The following is a 23,319-nucleotide window of genomic DNA, read 5'->3' as shown; positions in this document are numbered from 1 at the left end:
TTACGTAATTTCCAGTTGTAAACCAAAAATTCCACATTACCATGAATCTGTTGAGGCGTCATATTCGTACTTCTTCGCATGTTTTTGGAATTTCGTACAGTTGTGGGTGATTGTGCCATCTGTCCAGCGTTCAGAAGACTTCTGGGAATTATATAGTGAAACAGTGAAATGCCAGGTACCGCACACTGAATCATAACTTACTTTCTATTGCCGCGATACGACCCATTGCCAGTAGCATCCATGATCGGCGAGAATTTGGGTTCAGAGAGGAAAATCAGTGCTTCCAATCAAGTTTTGGGTCAAAACAATACTAGCGGTATAATTTGAGCAACTAAATATCAAAAAGATGGTATGTGAATGATTGAAACTCTAATTCACGTCGACTAGAATCCTTCCTATCTTTACATTGTATCGCAATCTTGGTGTTTTGAACTGGTTAAAACATTAACAAAGCGAACTAACAAGCCCTCCCACTCAAGCACGCGAACCCGGGAAAACTAGGGGAATCCCTTTCTTGAATACAGCCATCAAGCGAGACGATTTTAGTCAATTTTCAAACCGCGACGAGACGCTATTTTGTCGCGTGGTTCTCTCTTCTACACGCCCAGCGGCCTACACGGATGGGAAGTAGGAACTGCTATATTTTCTAAGTTTATCAGATGCTACATCGCGATAAACATTACATTTACTGATTGCAAAAACAGAGAGAATGACATGAAGTGAATAGCTCTGTAAACAACTATCAAATACAAAGTAGGGATTGCGGTCGTTAACCGCTGATTATGGCTGTTAGATGAAAATTAGAGCAGCAATGATCATGATCAGGGCCGTAACAGCACTTCGTCAGGCCCCCCCAAAAAAACTTTGGTCTTGGGCCCTCCATAGGGTTATAGACCGAACGTCTGTGGGGATTCGCCCCCCAGACCCCCCTCCGCCGATACACTGTTTACCACTATTCATTGGGAGTTTCTTTAGTGAATCAACTTTTGTCGCCTAAGCGCGCGACGCGCGCAAAATTTCTTGAATTCATGATTTCATCGGTCAGTATGATCGGGAATCGCATACATTGTTATCAATTTTTATCTTCTCTCTGCTCACGTAATCAGATTTGCCGGTAGAGCTGAGTGGGGTGTGTTTGAAAAGGCAGGACCACTCAATAATAATTAAACATCTTCGGGCGTATACCCGTTGGCAGGAACGAAACAGCACCTCGTCAGGCCCCCAAAAACGTAGGTCTTGGGTTCCCATAGGGTGATAAAACGACCACCCCCCCATCACGTTGTTCGCGTTTGTCACGAAATTACCTGTACTGTATTGTGAGCCAGCGCGATGCGCGAAAATTTTCGATAATTATGATAAAATCGGTCAATCAGATCGGCGATTGCATATATAACATGCTATCAATTTGTTGTCTTCTCTACTCACGTAATTAGATTTACCGGTAGAGCTGAGTGAAATGTCTTGAAAACGGGAGGGCCCGTAAATAATGATTAAACGACTTCATTACGTGTTATTTCGTGACTTCCAGTCTGCTATATCAAAAAATATAGAACCGCCCAAACGTAGGCTTCTAAACTAAGAGACGCACACGATTTCAAATTGGTATTTCTTCACTGGCACAAAATTTTTCCCAGCGGTATGGTATTGGTCTTGTGAGGTTCAGATTGCAAAGACTGGAACATTCGGCGCCAGTCATTTATAGGCGCCTATGGACAATTAAACCTATATGTATTTTGTATATATAGCGAAGTCTTTGGTCTGCATAAGGGCATAGACCTTTTCGGCCAAGCTTTTCTCGCTGCCGATCGTTCTGGCACACTTCTTGGAGTCGCATGTTATATGGCCTAAAACTTGATGTCTTGGTGGGTCGTGGCGCGGTAATGGCCCAATACCCAATAATAAAGATAAATGGCTACTTGAATTCGCGCGCGGCGCGAAAACAAATTTTGAAAAAATTGCATAAATTTTCAAAAAATACTCTGTGATTTATGCTAATTCACGAAATAATTTTGGGCCCCCATCGAGCTCTCCCCCCCCCCCCCCCAATTTGGGGGTTTGGGGTGCGGCAGTTACGGTTCTGATCATGATCATGGATCCCGTTCCATTATTGTACAAAAATACCCGCGCGTCTATATATGCTAAGAAGGTTTTAAGGTTTAGACGACCCCTTCCCAATGTCGAGGTGCTCGGAATGATGAAATTAATAATTAATTAACTGAACTGAACCGTTGCTTCCTCCGTTTTAAGTGCTTCCAACTTCATCCTCATAGTTTCGTCTCATTCATCCAGCATCGAAATGTACATACAGCGTACTTCTCTACGCGTCGCTTTTCTCTTCGGCATCGTATAAGACTACTCCAAGTCGTTGCGACACCTTCCTATCTATCGCTTCTCAAAAGATTTGGTGTTCTAAACTTAGGAGATATGAGGAAGCTAGAAATTGCCAAGTATGTATCAGTTCCATTGCGGTCAATGTCGCTCAAATTTCAACGACTACTTCACCTCGGAGACAAAAGCGCACAAGTGCAGCACACGCGCGTCAACGAAGAACAACTACCATATGATCAGGACTGAATACAAGAAAACGCATTGCTCTATCAAGTATGCCGGACCCCAATTGTGGAACAGCATCTCGCCGGCTATCCGACAGTCGTCGAGCATGTCCGCATTCAAGTCGAAATACAAGCAATTTCTTCTAAATCAATTCTAGCCAGTCTTCAGGATTACCGGACCACGACCTAGCATCGACCTCGCCCTCCGCCACAAGCCACCTCATTTTGTCGCTTGCGTCTTATATTCTCTGCATTACTTTTCATTCAGAGTGCATGCCTCTTATTTACTTCGCCTAGGCTAAGGTGGGTGTCTGATCTTAATGGCTACTCCAAGTTGTTTCGATATCTTCCTATCTTTTCATTGTATCGCAGTCTTGTGATGTTTTGAAACGATGAAAATATTAATAAACCTGATTGATTGATTGGTCTTTTTAGTTGTATCGCAATTTTTTGTAGTGTAGTGAACTGATAAAAATTGCTAATAAACCAAACTGAAAGAAATGTTCAAGCACTTTTCGCGTCATCAAGTACGGCGGACAAATGTGGAATAGTATTTCGTCAGCAGTCCACCCGGGACCTACACACCTATCTGTCCGGTTACACAACTCCCCGACAACTCTCCACCTCCCGATTTTCACTGTAAACCTATAACCTAAAACACGGATTATAGAACTTGGAGTTCGAAATGTTCCAGCCTAAAAGGTCGCTACCGTAGCTCGCACTTGCTACATCATTCTGAACCTGCCTTCCTTTTCGAAAGAGCAACGAATTTTCTATTAAAGAAAAACGGAATGTCTGAAAATAATTTTAAAAGCATGAGCACTTTTGATCCGAGCAATCCCAGTAATACGAAGCGAAACCAATCACAAGTACAGATGTCCCGGTAAATGCCCGGGAGACGAAAAACCCGGAGTGCAACAACCTTGTTCGTGTAGCAAACCAGTCCTTGAATCGTCCGCGTGACCATACGCAGCACCGCGGAATGAATCTCCATCAGTATGCTGCAGTAAAGGAAGGGGCTGTTCCAAATTTACGTTTTCACCTGTCGGGCTGGAAGACTGTTCAGGCGAAAACGGCGAAAAACTAGCGTACGGGTATATAGTGCGATCCGTAATGTCTTGAAATCGCGCGGGCGTGACGGTCAAAGGTCGACACGCGGTGTTTTGGCGGGAAATGTCGTTGTAGCTGTAAGCGTGCGTAGGCCCGGTCAAACTAGACACTGAGTTAAACCTAGTTCGCTTCCAGTGGTTCTGGCTGTTTAACTCCGGAACATGTTTGCCCATTCGCCGGATAGTCGCGTCTCCGGAGTTACCGGAGATAAACCTAGGGTCTACCATCGTGGATAGTCTCTGATTAGTCAAACCGCACACATCGTCAATGTTGTAAGTGTCTGGATTTTGCTGCATACCTAAAGGCACGCCTTCAGCTATGGTCTCTAACTCAACGTCGTAGCAGTTTGCGTTTCCGTCTGCTGGTCTGTGCCAGTTACTGGGGGTTGTTTGTAGGTAATCTGCCGGTTGTAATCCGTCTCGGGCGTGTATGAAGCCTTGCGAGTCTGGCGACTGTGCGTGACGCGGATCGTCGACGTCGTAACGGTAGTGCAGTTGCGTTGACGTGGGCGGGGTCGCGTATTGAAGAGAGTGGTGGCTGGCGCCGCTCGGCGGGCGGTAATAATCTGAAGAGGTAAAATGATGTTTGCAACGGTGAAAAGAATTTGCGAGGCGATTCAGACGGGCTTATACAAGCTACCAACCTAGTTAGTTCACGGTCAAATAATTACTGCTTTTGAGTAGTTCCAATTCCAGTTCTAGTTAAGGATTTTAAAAGTGAGTAGTTCCAATTCTAGTTCTAGTTTCGCAATTACAAAAATAATAAATAGTTGCCGAACAACTAAAAAAACGTGTCGTTGTTGGCGTGAATCGTAATACTGGCTTTGAGGATCGAAACCCCCCCGTTACAGCTGATAAATTTAGGCCTACCATATATTGGAAATGTAAAAAGAGGACACTTTTTCAGAAATTTCAGACATGCGAAACTGAACAAGAATTCTTAAAAACCGGTAAATTTTTCCCACTTCGCGATCGGTTGACTAGGTCATCACTTCCGCTCAGAGCTCAAAATAACGTTTTTCTCTCCACATTGCCAGGTGGATGACTAAAAAAAAAAAAGGTCTTCTTTTCGCTCAGAGCTAAAATCACCGCTTTTCCCTCCGGGAATACCCACCGGAGCTTCACTTCTGCGCTAATTTGCGGCATATCACTCGCAATTTCCTCTAAATCTGACCTAAATTTTCAAAAAAGAGGACAAAAGGGCGTCCTCCGAGGACACTTTCAAAAAATTCAAAAAAGAGGACAAATCCTCTTGAAAGAGGACGTATGGTAAGCCTAGATAAATTAAATGAATGAGTTGACTCGTAATCGATTCTAGTTAGTTTATAATGAATCAGTGAATGTGTCACGAAAACAGCAACGACAAAAGATTGTTAGTTCTAGTTCTAGTTGCGAGTTTTGTACATCCACTAGTTTGAACAATTCTGACCGAACACTTTTGGTGAATTGAGGAAAACCACGCGAACTCACCTTCGTTCGGGGATGGCAGCCAGCACGCGTCGCTGTGACCGAACTTTCGGCAATCTTCGTCGCAACGCGGCCCTAGCTCGCTCAACCGGCTGCTTGCGACGTCACTGTGATTGCTATCGCGGCGGGAAGACTTGGACATTTGCCGGGAATGAGGGTGCCCGTGCGCGCCTGAAAGGGATACAAAGGATAATAATCGCGACGCACCAGGCATAACATTGATTGCACAGATTTGGGAGGAAATATACTACATTACTTCTACTTCAGTAGCAATGCTGATTACTTTGACCACCTATGATTATCTACGTACATCCCGTTGCGCCGGCCGATATTAACGACCTACAAACATTGTTTGATAGCATTTCCTTTTCGTTATCTTCCTTCGGTACCCGGGCACGACCAAGATTCGGTAAAATCGATCATGGCCACGGTGTCATGTTGGCCCTGGGCGTATGACTTATCATTATGTACCGAGGTCTGATTGCGCTGCGTCGTCGTTTTCAGAGCCACTTTCCCCGCGTCCGCTGTCCATATCCACCGATCTCACGACGGGCAGCGATAGCTGATGTACGTTCTCCTGGAAAGAAAATCCAACCTTAGCTCAGTTCATGAATAATGTTATTCAAGATCGTGATTATAGCAAAATATAGAAGTAAAAACGATTTGAGTAGTCTTACACTCAACTTTATCTAGAACAGGGGTTAAAATAGAATAGAATAGAATAGAATGCCTGGCATTATCAATTTCGTTAATCGTCGAGATAGAACGAGATATAACGACGCAAAACACGTAACCCTTACCAATTTATGATTTTCGTTCAGCGCAGCTCCGCGTGATGGCGACTCGCAATCCTCTCTCCGATCTCGCACAATCGCTCTGCATAAACAAGCAGAATTGTTAATTTCACATCGGAACATCTACCAACACCCAACTATCTCTTCTTGCGACAACTGTTTCATTTTACATTTTCCAACTATCATAATTAGCAGGGCTGGGCAAAATCTGACCACCGTCGTGAGTGATTCGATTGTGACGTAATCATCGATCGTTATGACGCAATACGAGTATGGATGTTGCTGAAAGTTCAAATATGCGATCACAAAGAAAACATGGCCAGTTTGGCACCACATTAAGAGAGTTTGGTGTGTTTTCGACCATACGCATTTCATTGCACTTTGTGACAATGCCGTGGGTCGACCACGACTACACAGGTATGTTATTTCCATTAACGCGCGTAGCTTTGCACTTCATATTCTGGATGCTGTGATACGACCAATCGAGGGTCAAGGCTTCCACTTGGGGGCAAAAAATATTGAAACTACAATTCTCGTCGGTAATGTAAGTCTTAGTGGAAAGGGGCGTGTAATTTCAGTAATACCAGTAAAATCAATCGTTTCTCGCTGCCCTAATGATTTGCTAACAAAACACTGACTACACAGAATATCGCAAACGCGATCTTACTCAAAAGACTTGCTCGATTGTCGGTCGTCTGCGCCGTCTCGCGGGCCGGAACAATTCGGTAACGAGATCCAAGCTTGCCGGACTTCTTTACCCATCTTGCAGTCGTACGTGTGCGGCTGAAAGCACGGGAACGTTAACAGCCTACGTAAAGCAGACATGACGGCACCAGTATGACAATGCAGCTTTTCATCCCACATATAGTCTGTCTAATCATCGGCGAGACAGCAACTCCCTTGGAAGCGATACATTTACAAATTCGAATTTCAAACGTAGTTATCCACATTACGATTGCTTGCACTGCCTTTAAAATCTAAAATCCAGTGGGTAAGTAGCCTGCGTGGACTGCAGGGGTGCCCCGACAGAGTTGTACTTCTTCACAGGCCATATCTAGATCAATATGAGTAGCCTCTGCGTAGTTTACAGCTATCGCAACTTGAAAACCTGTACGCGGGCAAGGCAGACAAAACCTTACCCTGTTTCTGCGTCTCCTGCGAATAAAAACCACCGCTATCAACACAATCAGGAACAACGCTGCCGCGGAGAGGGCGGCCACAACGATGGTAAATTTGGCCTCAAACCCAGCCGATGACGAGGGAGGATACGGTATGTCCGCGTCGCTGACTTTGACGTGCATCACAATCAGCGTGGAGAGCGGGTAGTCTGCGGAGTCGCGCGCCTGGAAACAGAATTTGTGAACTTGAAAATTCCAGATTTGATGAGAATTAGCATTGCACCGACACAGCTCTTTTCAAATTATATTAGGATTGTAATTACTTGAATTCGTAAAAAATTGGAAATTGAAGGAAATTCCGTATTACAAAGAAATACAACTAAATTCTAGTTCATTCCATTCTCGTAAGTACGAGAATAACAAATGCCTGTACAGCAAGCTTGGCTTGTGTCGCACTATCCAGTTCTCCTGTATAGCATTTGTAGGAAAACCAGATATTATGATTACAATTAGCGCATAGAAGCATTTCACAAATTAGACTAGAATCACATTTCCGGCATTATGCTTTAATTAGTCGAATAACAGAACTATAGGATTATATATAGTTTTCACTCACCGCGATCACGAGAGTGTGCGGTCCTTGGTGATTCGTCAAGTTGGGTTTGGAGAAGTTCAGCCTCAGCACTCCGGATATGGGATTGAGCAGGAAAAGGCCTTTGTGACGTTTCACGTCCGACTCGTGTACGTCGTCTTCTTTTACTATCCTGTAGCGAACGCGGGCGTTTCTGCCTTTGTCCAAATCGCGCGCCTGCAAACCGACTCATCTCAGTGTGCGGATTTCTGTCGTTGTACTCTCGGAGGTGACCGTATAGTGGCTATTGTTTATACCAGGCTTGTAACCAAGTCACAAGGTTCTGAGTGAAGTCGAGTCGTTTTCAATTTACAACCGAGTCAATTCCAAGTCAGGAAGCAACGGGTTAAGTCCGTGTCATATAATGTTAAGACTCGAGTCCAAGTCCAAGCCATAGTGTATAACGTTCAGTATCGAGTTCAATTCACGTACAAGTCACTTCTGTGAAACTCTCAGATTCATAATAAATTTATTTCTCTGGGTTGCGCTTAAAACTAACGGTGTTTTAAAACACCTTGTTTCAAACATGTTTTAAACAAAAGCCCTGTTTTTTTTTTCAAGTTGTAAAATTATGCCATAATTGTGTAAATACTTTCCAAAAAACATCTTGTACGAGCCCACAGACCATAACCACCCGATTTAGCTGACGTATGTCGATATGGGATGGTTAGAACACTCAAAATAGTCGGTTCAACAGTTATAGTACAGATATTTCGTCAAAGGGACTATATAGTTACCCTAAATTTTCAATTGTCAATGTCAATCCACTATCACGTCACAACCGAATATTTGTGACGTCTTGGCTTGAAAAACAAACAAACAACAAAAAATTTCAAATTAGAGCCTTGTTTTAAACATGTTTGTTTTTAATTGCTTTTTGTTTTAAATGCAACCCTAGATACACGAGACTTGAATAAATCGTATGGAATGTGTCGAGTCATGAGCAATGACGCGAGTGCAATCGGTTCAATATTTAAGTAGAAATTTATGACGTCACTGCTATTTAACTACCAATGCTGACTACATTCACGACCTGTTTATCTGTAATAATGATTCATTGTCTAGCTATAGGTAAATCGCGAATCTTACCTTAACCACCATGATCGGTTGATCCTTCAATATCGTCGCTTGTACCGAGCTTCCGTTCTTTGCAGGATTCGTGAAAACCGGACGGTTGTCGTTCACGTCGTAGACCTGGATCGGTACGTTGATGGAAGCGCTGAGCGGCGGAGTGCCGCCGTCCGTTGCAGTCACTATTAACTGTCGGAAGGGCGAGGAGTTATTGCATGGAGTCAACGCATGAAAGATACATCGAAATATAGTATATATACGGATATTGTCCGATATGAATCATAGGTTGATGTGGCGAAAGCAGAATTGGACAGCTACCGTATATAGTTTTCCATATATAGTACGCAACCATGTACAATACGCACCTTTATAATGGCATGTCAAAACTGGGAAAAAACTATACCCATAGGGCTCTTCAAAAATGACTTTTTTTGTCAAATCGTACTGGCTACTTGATAAAATTGTTAGGTTACCTAATTTAAGCCTACGCACAAAATTTGGTTCAATTCCAGCCAGTAACCGCTTTGCTAGAGGAGAAGAAAGTTTCTATTTATTATATAAAAATAAATAATAAAAAATTTGAAAATTTTCTGTTCACCCGATGAAAGTCTATAGAAATGATGCTCACCAAATTTGGTTCAATTCCAATTAGTGGAGACGGAGTTATTGCCGTCGAAAAATTTGGATTTGAATAAAATAGTATTTACGGTGAGCACAGCTACAATAAATAAACAAATAATCGGTCACCTTAAATACTATTTTATTAAAATCCAAATTTTTCGACGGCAATAACTCCGCTTCCACTGGTTTGAATTGAACCAAATTTGGTGAGCATCGTTTCTATAGACAGCCTAACACTTTCAAGGGGTGAGCAGAAAATTTTCGAATATTTTATTATTTATTTTTATATAATAAATAGAAACTTTCTTCTCCTGTAGCGAAGCGGTTACTGGCTGGAATTGAACCAAATTTTGTGCGTAGGCTTAAATTAGGTAACCTAACAATTTTATCACGTAGCCAGTGCGATTTGACAAAAAAAGTCATTTTTGAAGAGCCCTAATGTATAACACGCATCCCCTGTACGAGCAGGTGACCGGGCAAGCGTAAGATACGAGAGCATTTGTGTTCGTATGGAGCGTGTTTGAACTTTGAAGGATCAGAGAAGAAAGGTGTATTAACCATAACGTAGGGTAAACCAGGCAAACGATACTTTCACACCCTTCCAATGCGTGAAAACGTTTCGTATACACCTACCAAGGGTGTAAAATAAGTGCGCTAAACAGATTTCCACCCGAGTCCGGGCACGATGGCCGGATGTGATGCGCGATTAACAACGAACAAGAGGAAAGGCGCATTGCAAGTTTTATTTCGAGAGAATTTCTTTCAAAATTATTGTACGTATTGATAATACGCACCCCTGGTTTTAGGACAAAAAAGTTGATTAAAATGTGCGTACCATACATGGAAAATTACGGGTAATAAAATTTTCAACAATTCCAGATTAGATTAGAATTACATATATTATATGCATATTGCTTCACAGTTGTTGTTTTTCAATTAAAACTACGGAATTCGCGAAAACTTGAAAATTGGTGCAATTTCCCTTCGTATCATAGCAGAGTCCATTTTCGTAAGCACAAATGGCAAATATCTATACAGCAACATTTGCTCGCTTCGCGTTATACACTTCCCCAGCATTTTCATGATAATCATATTTTAGATAACAGTTAAAACGAGTGCATCGAAACATTTCACAAATTAGGTTAGAATCAGAATTAAAGATTACTAGAATGAGTAGTGCTCAAATAAGCAGTTTTTATAAGTTGATTTGGTCGAGGGTTTGCCGACTTTTGGCAATTATAGGAAGTGGCCGCTTTCGAAATTTGAACATGGATCCTCGCGACTAACGGAAAATGGTGAATGATGCTAGAAAAAAACATTCAGCATCTTGGCTACAGGGGCTATTTCCACAAGTACGCAAACCCTACTTGAGTACAGCAACAATGTAGAAAAACGTTACTGTCCATCGCCAGTTATGATCAAACGAAACATTGCATGTAGCATACCTCGAAATGCTTGAGGCTTTCATGGTCCAACTTTTTCTCCAACGTGATGTCGCCCGACACGGGGTTGATCGAGAAATAACTCCTGTCTCCCTTCGCGATCGCGTACCTCACCACGCCATTTCGAGATTCTACGATTCGCCCGTCCTGCAATGAAATGATTCATTTCGGACATTTCAAACCCGTCATCCAGCAGATGCGTTCCAGCATTCAATACTCGAAACGAGGTATGGCTGGTGTATCCAGGCGCGTAGCCAGAAGGGGGGAGTTCGGATTCGAAACCCCGTCTTTTTGAAATGACCATTCTGACGCTAATATTCAGTTGCAAGTCAATGAGTCGTATTATCAGAGTTGCGCGCGGCCAATTAGCGAGAGGCGTGTTGGCAATTGGCGAGATTCGTCTGTGCACAATGTAACGCGACACGAAATTAGGTCTTTGATTGCCGCGCGCTCCAACAAGCCTAGTTCCGCTGGCCTGAAAAATCGCATCTGCAATACGCCAGGTGCGCACTATACCATCGCTGGCCCGCACAATCGCATTGCATTGGTCTGGTGCGCAAATCATCGCTCGCCTAACTATCGCGTCTCGGACCTAGCATGCTCTGATTACTGATTGCGAAACTGAACGACATCGAATGCCGGCAAACATGTACGACGCGTGCTTGCGTTAGTGCGTAACTGACTTTCACTAATACTTGAACATAACCATCAGAAGACGCGTGTCAAAGCTTTGAGTTATGAAATATGAGAAAGGTTTAAACCTCCTGAAATTGGTGTCGTACTAGAACAGATACCATATCAAATTGGACATTTTGACTTGCGCAAATCGTCGCCGCGGCTACATAGCACGCGTTGATAAGCGCGCGTATATAATTATTCACGAGCGATCAGGGACCCACTAATTGACAACGCTTCCGGACTCGTTGGCAAGCTTATCATACGCGTAAGTTCGTCAACACGAAGAGATTGTATAATCGACATTTACACATGTACTTAACCCTAATGAATTGATGCTATATCAGTAAATTCGAAAAAAATAGACCGCCCCCTAATTTTTCGCCTGGCTACGCGCCTGGCTGTATCGATTATCGGGATCGCAACGGTAGATCAAGAAAACTACCGCGTAATAATATTTTCGCGGCTGTGAGGCATCACGGCTAGAAAATGTGTCGCGAAAATCCGAGAAAACGGGTTGTGAAGCCTTACACCGCATAAAGTCGCGGAAAACACATATTGCTTAGAATGATTCTACCGCGACACCATTCTTCTTTTGTCACACCAAAACCTACACCAAATCCATAGATTCCGGTTCGATCTGATATTCCATAAAATGGAATTCATTCAGTATTTTCATGATACGATTGTTGATATACAATGTTCTTTCCAATTCTCTGCTAGTTGCTGACGAATACGCGACTACCCCTGACGACTGTCGGCCGAAAATATTCTGGAGTATTTCAACATGAGCATATAATTTAAAGAAGCTGAAACGCGCACCCTGAGAGCAAACACGGGCGGGTAAGCGGCGTCCTTGTCCTCGGCCTGGAATCTTCCCACCACGACTCCGACATTTGCGTCTTCGCGAACGACCAAGGTCTCGCGCGGGCCGACAAACACCGGCGCGTCGTCGTTCGTGTCCAAGACATTCAGCCGAATCTCGTCCTCCCGACACCTGGACGAAAGAAACGGGGACGGTCATAAACAGCGGTTTTCAGTATCGAAGTAGTTTACTTTTGACGGGCACACAATTATTTTATGCCTAATCGCTCAACTTACTCAAGACTCAAGAGGATTGTGTTTTTAAGAATACTTCCACTTCTAGTTCACATTTATGCTGCAAAACAACCAATCACTTTTCAGTTTTTGCCTTTATTAAGCAGTATGTAGGTTTGTATCACTTTTGTGATTGATTTCAACATGTATTTCGCTGATTTTTAGGCAAAACCCCCTTACGTTTTAGAGTTTGGAAGAAGAAAATAGTTTTGGGGTACGCTCTCATAACCTTTACGGGTGAAATTGTCACAACAACTGAGCTAAAATAGCCGCTGTACCAACGCAACTTCAATTGAAGAGATTCCTAAAGGTACAGAGCTTCAATATACAATTGGATAGTGCATTCACGTTGAAATGAACCCGAATATTTCGGCGCACACTCGTTACGGGTAATCGTCAGAAACTAGTAGAGAATTGGAACATACGATCGCAAAAACTGAAAATGGCGAAACTTACAGCAGCGGAATTCCTCTGTCGCAAGCGGTGATCCTGATCACGTATTTTTGGTACTGCTCGCGGTCTAGGGGCCCAACCGACGATAGCAGGCCGCCTTGAAAGGTGAACACGCGGAAAACTTCTTCTTCATCTGAAATATTGAAGCGCCCAATGCCTATCAAAATCGAATCAACCGGGTATCTATGCGGAGACAAAATTTCCGGAGAACTAGTTTTTAGTGAAGAGGTGATCTTACGGTGTTGCGAGGAGAGAATTAGGACGTCACTATGGCTGGAATCCAATGTTTAATAGTACATCCGGGTCATATGCGAAAACTTATGTAATATGTATCTATCTAACTAGGTTATGGTAGGCCCCGGTATGTGGGTGCGGGTGTGAGCGAATTCGAAACTGCGCATTTTCGAGAATAGAGGGTGCTGATGTTACAATCATATTCATTTATTCAAGCATATTCTCTCCAGGGAGAGAGCGCAGGAACTGTTGTTCGCTTACCTGGTGACGAATGTCGGACACCGTACGTGCGAACGCGTATCTCCACGTCTCCGTTGGCGCCTTCGTCCTCGTCGGTCGCGCTGATGAACGCTATCACCTGGTTGCCGGGAGACGATTCCTTAACGAAGTCTGTGAAATGGTTTTATAATTTAAACTTTGCGGCGTACACGAGGAACACACGCCGGTTGTCGTCTAATAAAACCCGTTAATGGCATATTGTAAACGAAGATGCGATTAGGTGATTCAGAATAAGCCCTTGTTTGCATTTTAACTTTTCGGTGATATGTTTTTATTGTCTTCATTTTAGGAAGATTGCGCCGTGTGATGTAATACAAATACTGTATATGACTATAGTCTGACACAACATAAGCCTTGATAGACCAGCCTGTCCAGCCATCATGTGTAAAATGACAGTTAACGTTCGACGGTGAACCTTGTAAGCGATACTCTGTATATACCTACAGGGTTACCAGTTACCATATTTGCAAACGGAAAAGGGGAACACTTTTATGAAATTACCGAAATAGAAAACAGATGATTTTGCAATATTTACTGGAAATCTTGTTATGTTAACTCCCGAATTACCCACCTTTAGCATATAGTTCTGTGGTGTTTACTAACAAAAAGATCATTTTTTTCGGCTTTGACTCCCGCATAACCCGTCCTCTATCTTTTAGGCTAAAATTTAACGTCTTCCGTGGTCTTTTTGGTGATGTTAGGTTAAAAAGGAGACAAATTGTCAAAAAGAAGAACTTTTCTTCAAAAAGGAGGAAAGATCCTCCTAAAGATTCCCACCACGGGGTACAGGGCGAAAATCAAGCCTTCGTCACAATCTGGTTGCAAATTATGCTTTCCCGACCGTTGCAATGCATTCTTAAGGATGGAGATATATCCCAGGGATGTGGAGGGTTCTGTTTTTTATGTATCTTACTTTTTGCGAGTAAAAATGAGGAGTTTTCTAGTTGTATTGTCAACATCGGCCTTTTGCGGACCCCTTAGAGCTAGTCTGCGGACCCCACGTGGTGGAAAAACTATGGTAGAAATTGGCGAAAAACGCGATTTTCGTGAACTGCGCAATACCTGTGTTGTTGAAGCTGTATTGTAGGAAGTTGATGTCGATTTCCGGCTTGTGATCGTTCACGTCTTTGATTTCCAGTTTAATCCAAGTTCTGCCGACCAACGGGCGAGTCGGATCAGAATCGGCCGCTTCGATGCAAATTCTCAAACTGAAACAGAACATAAACCGCCGTCATCGCAACCATGAGTGAAATAACAAGAAAATATTGAGCCTTTCAAAATTTGATTATAATCAGAATTACTGAGTTCACAGAAATTGGGAAGTTAAAGCGAATTCCGATTTATGAAGACCACAACAATAATCAAGTTCAATTCGTATCAAATCAGATTCCATCCCAATGAGCACGAGAATGGAGAATGTCTGTACAGCAATAAGCTTGTCTCGTTTCGTACTATACAGTTCCAGGAAAACTATAAATTAGATTAGAATTAAAATTAGAGCAAAGGAACATTTCAGAGATCATACATTGGAATTAAATCATCGGTATTTTGATGTAATTAGACCAATTAAGCAACCAGAATAATCTTATCGCCAAGTCTGATTTCCATTCGCTCAAAGCAACTTGCGTAAAACGGGATACCAGCCTATTTTCGCTCACGGACCGTTACGGAGCGATACGTATTTACAGATTCCATTCTTAATTATTCGTGCCTATTTATAAACACACGGTTGCGTATGCATTACGTGCATGCTTCGATTCAAAAATACCATGTAATTGGTTGCACATGCTGCGAGATTCCGCATTGGTAATATGCTTTTTTTCTGTGTGTGTGTAATACAAATCACTGATTCGAAATATATTCGGATTATTTTGAATATTCGTATTAGACGTTCGTCAACGAATCACCCATAGGCAGGCACTCGAATCCGATCAGCCCTATAGTCCTTAATCAAGGACCCAATATCAACGTTACTTACTTGTCGTGTTCGGCTTTATCCAGCTTTTTCTCCAGCAGAACTTCCCCGCTCACCCGATGCACAGACACCAGGCCGCCCGTGGATTTCAGCGACAAAGGCTCCACGCGGTACCGGACCTGTCCGAATTTGCCGCTGTCCCTATCGCTGGCATGCACGGTCACCAGCCGAGAAGACTTGGTTATGTTCTCGTCCACTTTCACGATATATTCCTAAAGAGGGAGAAAAGAAGATTTGGGAATAAGTTGCAGGATTGAGTACATACTTAAATATGCTTTATGACACCCACTGACACCCAGCATTCATTGCAAATCTAAAAAATACCGTAAATGGGGGTGTAGGAAACCCTCTTTAACCCCCCTACCCTATTATCACAATAAACGTTACAAGTGTACATACACGGGTCGGAAATGGGTGTATTCAACTATTTCCACTATCATGGGTTGGTAAATCCATCTCTCCCCATTTTCCCCACTGCATTTGCACCATAGGCGTGCAACTGCATGGGTGCATTTTTCTATTTACTCCATCATAGCGTACACTCTAATTTATACCGCGGTATATCAGGGGTGGTAGCGGGATTTGAATAGGCACTCTTCCACTACAGCGTACGGTGTAAATCAATGCGTCGTCACTTTCGAGTACAGATGTTTACTTTCACACCCCTTCCGATGGGTGAAAACGGGTCAAATACACCAAATATTATAGAGATACACCCCAGTCGCGTACAGTAGGTTATATTAACGTGTGTCGCGTTTCTGGGACTTAGTTATGTGTGATGGTGGTCCTGGTCCGGGCTAAAAAAAGGTTAAGAATCCATGATCGGCCTGATCTGGCGATCATAATCAAGTTGATGGTTTAATTTTGAAGTTAAATCAAATATATTAAATATAAAATCGTACTTCACGCGTAAAAACGGGTGCGTTGTCGTTTGCATCCGCGATCGTAATATTCAGCACAGTCCTGGAAGACATCATGGGCTCGCCCCCGTCCTCGGCGTAGAGCGTCAAGTTGTGCACCGGCTTGGTCTCGTGATCTGCGCGACACGTGCAAAAAAATCGATAATCACCCGATAATCCTCCTAATAGCGGGACCATGTGTATCATAAGTAGGCTTATTAATATTCATAAGGGGTAATGGCTGACCTGGTGTGCGAAGGACTCGCAATCCTAATGCGTCTGATCTGTCTTGATTTTCGGCTATCGCGAAATAAGGGTTCGCATTCAGAGCGTACGTAATTTCGCCGTTTTTACCTGAGGAAATAAAATATCTATTAATAATAATAATTTGAATTTGTGAAATTTTTCCATGCCCTAATTTTAATCCTAATTTACTTTCTGGTTTTCCTGAATACGCTATACAGGAGAACTTCTTTTCGCGACACGAGCCAAGCTTAGTGTACAGACATTTGCTATTTTCATGCTAATTTCATTTGCATGAACTGAACATTATTGTTGTATTTCGTCCTTATTCGAAATATAATTCAATTTCCAAGTTTTGCGAATTCATTCGATCTTATTGTAATCTAATTCGGAAAAACTGCGTAGCTATAATTCTAATTTTAACCCAATTTGGAGAAGCCGTTTTGGATAAGTTTTCCAACAAGAGTGTTTGGATTAATACGACCTGAAGCCTTTACGCGACACCGGGTTGGTAGTCGATACTGCAATTTCGGAAACTTGAATACCCTGTCCGATGACTTTTGAGCACTATCGCATTTCAACGCTACTTTCGAAGAGCTTCTTGGCGGTACAGAACTTCAATATACAATTGAATAGTATATTCATATTGGAATGAACCCGAATATTTTCGGCTGACACTCGTTAGGGGTAATCGTTTGTAACTAGTAGAGAATTGGAAAGGCGATCATCAGCAAACTAAGAATTGAATATTCAATATTATATGAATATGTGTATTGAATTTCTGTACCTCCAAGAAACACTCTATCATGTCGGAAATATTCGTAAAGTGAGCTTATCCGAGAGAATGCTAATGTTCTGATTAAAAATTGTTCACCACTGTTCAACCTTACTCGCTGGATTAAAAGTTAAGCCAGACGACTCCCACTAGGGATAATTCTCGCGCAAAATCTTTTCACACTTTACGCGCCGCGGCTAACGGTTTCAATCAGACGTTTAGCATTCTCCGGTATTAGCTTACTTTAAGATCTCCGCCCTTGGAGCTCCAGACATGACTCGCGCTCCACGAACTCGTTGATAAAAACCAGTCATTTCAACAATAGCTTACCGATGTCAACGTCCGAAGCGCGTAAGTCGTTGAGCGCTATCACGTCTCCCTCCTCGTACTCTCCTTCCGCGATTATGACGTCATACTTATTCTGTCTGAAGGTGGGCCTGTTGTCGTTCACGTCGACGATGTTGAGCCGCAGATTCACCAGATCCGGCGTGTGGCTCGGGCGGTTGATCATCAGCTGCGAGGAAATATACGAGAAGGTAACGAAACGGACTTGTGCAAACCGATGGATTTTTCAAAATACGCGACTAGTTCTGGAACTAGAACTATACTCACTTTTCAAAACTCACAACTATAGTACTAGACGTAGCTTTCAATACAACATCCATTGTAACAGACTTTTCGGGTTCTATAAGAGGAAGTGCCACACGTATATACAAAACCCACTAAAGTATTCGATAGTCACACCCTTTGGTTAAATGTAACCACTTTTTGAATGTGAGTATTCCATACCGATACCGGACATGTAGTCGAAGCCTAGATGCATTGACTGAACACCGGTTGGACCGGATTCCCAGTTCCGAGCTCCGATTCACAGCACCGAGCTAATTTTAATGCATCCGTTCCACGCAGCGTTCCGATTACTATAGTTGGCCGGAATATTTGTTACGGTATCGAAAACAATAAGAGTTTCCGCACTGTAGTAATGGATTATAGGCCTATACGGTCGCATATGTATGTTACACGAAGCAATAACTTAATATTGTTAATATAGAAATACAACACAGAATTTATGTTAATAGAAATGCATGCACCGTGAAACTTTATGCGCCTCGCCTGAATTTAACAGCACGACAAATGTGAATTGAAGATTCGCGCGTTCCGGCGATCAAACATTGCAGATTGGCAGATACACACGTTTTTTCGCTAAGATTGTGGTTTGTATCAACCAGGGATATCTAGATATTATCTAGATTAGATAGCTACATCTAGATCAGTGGTTCCCAACGTGGGCGATTTTGAGGGGCGAAAATACCAAGGGGTTGACCGGAGTGCGAAAATGCTAGAACGTCCTGTGAGATATATTTGATTAACACGGCCAAAAAATGCACGTGAAGACGGTTTATTCTGCATCGTGACGCGAAAAAGGTCAACTCAATGGAAAGAAGACGCTGAAACCGTTTTTTTAGGGAAAATTGCCGTTTTTTTAGTCAATTCACCAGCGATCAGAGTTACGTGAATGAATTTCCCGTTTACATGTTTTCTTTTTAGAATCCGTAAATGTGAGGGGCGGAAATTTTTGTCGAGATTGATAAGGGGGCGATGTGTCGAAATGTGTCAAAGAAACGGCGCGAAATTCTTCTCATACCAACAATCAATGTTCCCTCTAAGCTGCGCACGTGCGCAAATGCGCAGTGCTTTCACGGTCTCCGCGCACAGAAAATCTAAGTTGCGCACAGAAAATCCGAATTGATGACCTTTTTTTAGTCGTTACGCACTGTTTTCCAAGAGTCTGCGCAGTGAGTTGGTGAGTGTGCGCAGACCCGTCAAAAATTAGAAGGAACAATGCCAACAATCCACCAGAACTAAGCGAGATCGACCGGTGGATTGATATTAGCCCAGTATTTCTCTTACTTGACAGCCTGTTAACCAGCTGACATTATGTCAAGCATTTTATCGTGCGAGATTCCTCAACGAGGTGTCTGATCTAGTGCGAAATCGGTAGAGCAACAACAAACCGTGATCTTTATGAAACATTCTTCTGCTTTCCGGCACAGTTCCTCTCTGTCCAAGGCTTGCGTTAGCGATATTTCGCCTGTCTTGCTATCAATGGATATGAATCCGACATTTTTCTTAACGGTCCGCGTAGTCTCCAACGATTGCGTGAGAATTTTGAAGGTACGGCCTGTGATCTCCTTGTAACGTATCCGAAGCATCCTGGCGATGCCGTCTATGTGGCCTGTAAAATGAAAAAGTGTTTCGACATCGCTATAGGCTAATACGCAAAGGTGATTAAAGTAGAAGTAGAGTATACCGTAGTAAATTTATACTAAGGAACAAGTAAAAATAGCGATTTACAAGTAGCCTAAAAAGTAAGTATTGTAGGGCTAATTTTACCAAAATAATCTGAAAACTGTCGAGTAAACGTCGAAATAGTCTAAAATCGTAACCAATTGAGTAAACAGTGCAGGCGAGTAATGCATAGTGCCAGTTTTACATCACATTGAAAATTTCAACTCATCCTAAATGCGCAATTGCGCATAGAGGCCATCATAGGGCATCCCTCACGTTTTGGCATTACGGCATTATGACGTGTTTCCATAGTGAATTCGCGGCATCCATGATGGCGTTATTGACTTGCAGTATTCTTGTCACGAAATTTACAGATTACGTTGATACAACTACACGCTGTTATATTATTCCACAATACCACTAATATAGTCCGGAATTACAGCATAGAATATTCGCCCGAATGTCGTATTACTCGCAAGCCAACCGACTCATTAACCGCAGCCGACAATTTTACGATACCAAGAGAGTGACACGACGCCAACAGTCACTTCATTAGCGTCCGCAAAACGAAAATTGGATTTTATATATAGCCTATTCAATTACGCACAGACCTGCGTCAGTTTCAACTAAACTTGGAATAACCAGTGTATTCTCGAACATCCTCAGTAGAAAATAATGAGCTTCAGTAGATACGTACCGTTGTCTTCCATCCATTCCTCCCTGATATCTTTAGACTCTTCCACGGGAGGACTAGAGTCACATAAGGAAACCACGAAGGCTACTGTAAATGCTATAATCCAGGATTCCATGTTCATTGCTCAGTCTCGCCAACCTGTCGGTTGACAGCAGCCTCGTGAATATCCCGTATATACGCACAACACTATCAAGGTTCACGAAATACAGCTTGAAATATATGAAATGTTATTAAGTTTTGTAACTAGTGGAAACAGCATATTGTCACGCCGCTGGTTTGGCTATTCATATGAAAATCGCGTGATGCATCGCCATAACAGTGACCTTTATTCAGGAAACTACTAATGGTTTCGTGTATATCTGGCGACAACTGAATTCCGTTACGGTACATGTGATAACACAGTATGCGATCTGTCCGAATCAAAACACAATTGAAAATTTTCACAATTCCATTCGCAATGCTAGTGGTCGCGCTTATTTAATTTTCGGCAGGTGACTGATAAGGAGTCCATATGACGTCCTTTTGGGTTTGGCGTAAAAGTAACATTCCAAAACACGCTTGGTAGTCGAAAGATTCAACAAAATATCTTCAATCACGCAGTAAACAAACCCGCATAGCTGTGCTGTGTCTGATAGCTTCTTGCATTACATTTGCTTGTAACAGGCGCGCGTAACAATATCCCACTACAAAATCGCCAACTTACGAAGACATAGGTATTAGGTATGGTATAGTCCACTCGCATTACCCATTACCAGGGTCACAGAACACCGCAGAGACATCGAACTAGTAACTAAACCGCAAAATGATCCCTAGCCTCGCAAAGCCGAGCCTTAATAGACCTCTTGTAGCTATGCATAATTTATGACACCGAACAGCGATACGATAGCTATTAATCCGCAAAGAATATCAATTCGAATCGAGATGGAAACATCAATATTCGTAAATTGCAGGTAGATCATTAGCGACTCAAAATGGCGTCTCATCTTCAATCAATGATAAGTAATATAACTAACTACTCAACTAAAACTGCATGTTGAAGAGACGATCCACGTACATTTTACAAAAACTCGTACTACCGAATTGCAGTCAAATTCCCCAAAGGTTCCGATGAGCAATTACAGAATCGTAGCGGTTTCCCAAGAGATAGCACTGGGTCATGCAATAGGACATACTGTGATGTCACACTCACAATGACGACATATAAATACCGGAAGCCAAGAAAGCTTCTTTCTGGACAACCTACACCTGACCCTGACGCACAGTTGTTATTCTTATATAAAAATCCGTTTGTGCGTCTTACGCAAAGCTACGCATTCGGTGGCCAATTAGGGTTGATCAAAATAACGTATATTCGAAAAAATTGTTAGATAGGCGAAATAAACTCTGCATACCGAATTTGGCTCAATTCCAACGTGCACGTGCATAAGCGAAGCTGTTAGATCTAGAAAATTGTATGCATTGCAGAGGGGGCGCCTGGTCACAAATGGCAAAATATTTGCCGATTAACAATCCCCCTTTATAGCTAAACAAACACAAGGAATGCAATACATGTTAGTACCTCGCGAGCTCTACTTCAGCCAGTCTTGGCTCCAGTCAACTACAAACTTTCATCGCAGTTTGAACTTGACATATCTTATATCTCAAGTAATTGGCGGCTTGCGCAGGCGTCGACAACCAAACGACCCTGCGCGCTGTCTTTTCGCCGCAGCCTGCATCCTGTTCACGCGCTAGCTGCTCATTTGCGCTTAACTTTCCGCGGAGGCATTTCCGACAAGAATTCACCTGTCTCTGGGTAAATGCGTGAATGAATTGTGCTGTAATAGATGTGGACGCTATAATTGATCTGTTATAAGTCTATTCACGTCTGTCAAACTGATAGGATGTCTCCCTGTGAACCAAATAAGCTGTTGCATTGCGAGAGAATTTCGCGCCGGTGTCTGCCCCACGCGGCCACGCGCTTAGTGCGGGTGCCTTTATTTTGTACATGCAAGCTAATGAAAAGCTAATGCAGCTAATTAAGCTAATGAAAAGCTAATTGAGCTAATGAAAAGCTAATGAAAAGCTAATTAAGCTAATGAAAAGCTAATTAAGCTAATGAAAAAGTAAGCTATTGAAAAGTAAGCTAATGAAAAGCTAATTAAGCTAACGAAAAGCTAATTAAGCTAATGAAAAGCTAATGAAAAGCTAATTAAGCTAATAAAAAGCTAATTAAGCTAATGAAAAAGTAAGCTTATGAAAAGTAAGCTAATGAAAAGCTAATGAAGCTAATGAAAAGCTAATTTAGCTAATGAAAAAGTAATCTAATGGAAAGTAAGCTAATGAAAAGCTAATGAAGCTAATGGAAAGCTAATTAAGCTAATGAAAAGCTAAAAGCTATAATGACGCTAATAACTATGCTGTAGCACGGGGGCCTTTCGACCCGCCTGGCGGGAGCAGACCTTTTAACGTGGCTCATGCATTTCAAAGGGGAGTTTGGACTTTGAAAATTTTCGAGCTCGCCTATACTTTAACGTGGGCGACATAACTGCCGCAACTTTGCCGCGCGTCGCCTACCTGAAAACACGCGGCCCTATGGCAAACCGGCTATACTTGCTCGGATCGACTAGTCGCTTAGCTTTACGACGCACAGGAGCCGAGATACGACGTTTCGTGTTATAGCTCAGCTCCTGTGATGCCCAGCCCCAAGCTCGACCCCTCGTTGGAAGCGCCGCAAAGAGAAGAAGCCGAAAGTTTCGGAAAATTTAAAAAAAAATTCTTGGCCGATGCAGACTGAAAATGATGACACCGACGACGAAGCTAGCGTAAGCAACGATTCTGCACCTGTCGAAAACAGCATCGTTTTTCATGGCTTTGCACAACTTCATAATAAAGTGTTTGAAGTTGAGGATCAGTTGTTGTTT

The 23,319-nt window shown here is 42.6% G+C and overlaps 2 protein-coding genes across 4 annotated transcripts in view; both read right to left on the bottom strand.

Annotated features, from left to right (window-relative positions):
• The window catches only part of LOC145453707 (nuclear pore complex protein Nup107-like), a 92,910-nt gene extending 92,573 nt beyond the window's left edge, over nt 1–337 (bottom strand). For 2 of the 3 annotated variants that reach the window (XM_080331686.1, XM_080331688.1), the window contains exons 1-2: nt 202–337; nt 41–141 (exon numbers count right to left, since the gene is read on the bottom strand). In XM_080331686.1, coding sequence (XP_080187812.1) covers nt 41–141; nt 202–242 — 142 coding nt within the window. In that variant the 5' untranslated portion in view covers nt 243–337. The remainder of the gene's footprint in view (nt 1–40; nt 142–201) is intronic. The other variant, XM_080331687.1, reaches the window with a different exon arrangement.
• Nucleotides 338–3,302: 2,965 nt separating this feature from the next.
• On the bottom strand, nt 3,303–21,690 carry LOC145453925 (protocadherin beta-4-like). Its single transcript, XM_080331889.1, has 19 exons — nt 20,423–21,690; nt 19,452–19,672; nt 17,767–17,950; nt 16,665–16,772; nt 16,422–16,555; nt 15,523–15,731; nt 14,607–14,752; nt 13,527–13,655; nt 13,035–13,164; nt 12,303–12,477; nt 10,809–10,952; nt 8,761–8,931; nt 7,657–7,848; nt 7,062–7,265; nt 6,590–6,705; nt 5,929–6,004; nt 5,600–5,705; nt 5,132–5,299; nt 3,303–4,227 (listed from the first exon to the last, which is right to left on the bottom strand). The coding sequence occupies exons 1-19, from the start codon at nt 20,538–20,540 to the stop codon at nt 3,416–3,418; spliced, it is 3,543 nt and encodes a 1,180-aa protein (XP_080188015.1). The 5' UTR covers nt 20,541–21,690; the 3' UTR covers nt 3,303–3,415.
• Between the last annotated feature and the right edge of the window lie 1,629 nt (nt 21,691–23,319).

The sequence above is a fragment of the Botryllus schlosseri genome, chromosome 13 (genome assembly GCF_051294905.1).
Source record: "Botryllus schlosseri isolate E-star chromosome 13, Bs_hap1, whole genome shotgun sequence".
Lineage (NCBI taxonomy): Eukaryota > Metazoa > Chordata > Ascidiacea > Stolidobranchia > Styelidae > Botryllus > Botryllus schlosseri.
The sequence above is the reverse complement of the archived record's forward strand: the minus strand, read 5'-3'. Positions and strand labels throughout refer to the sequence as shown.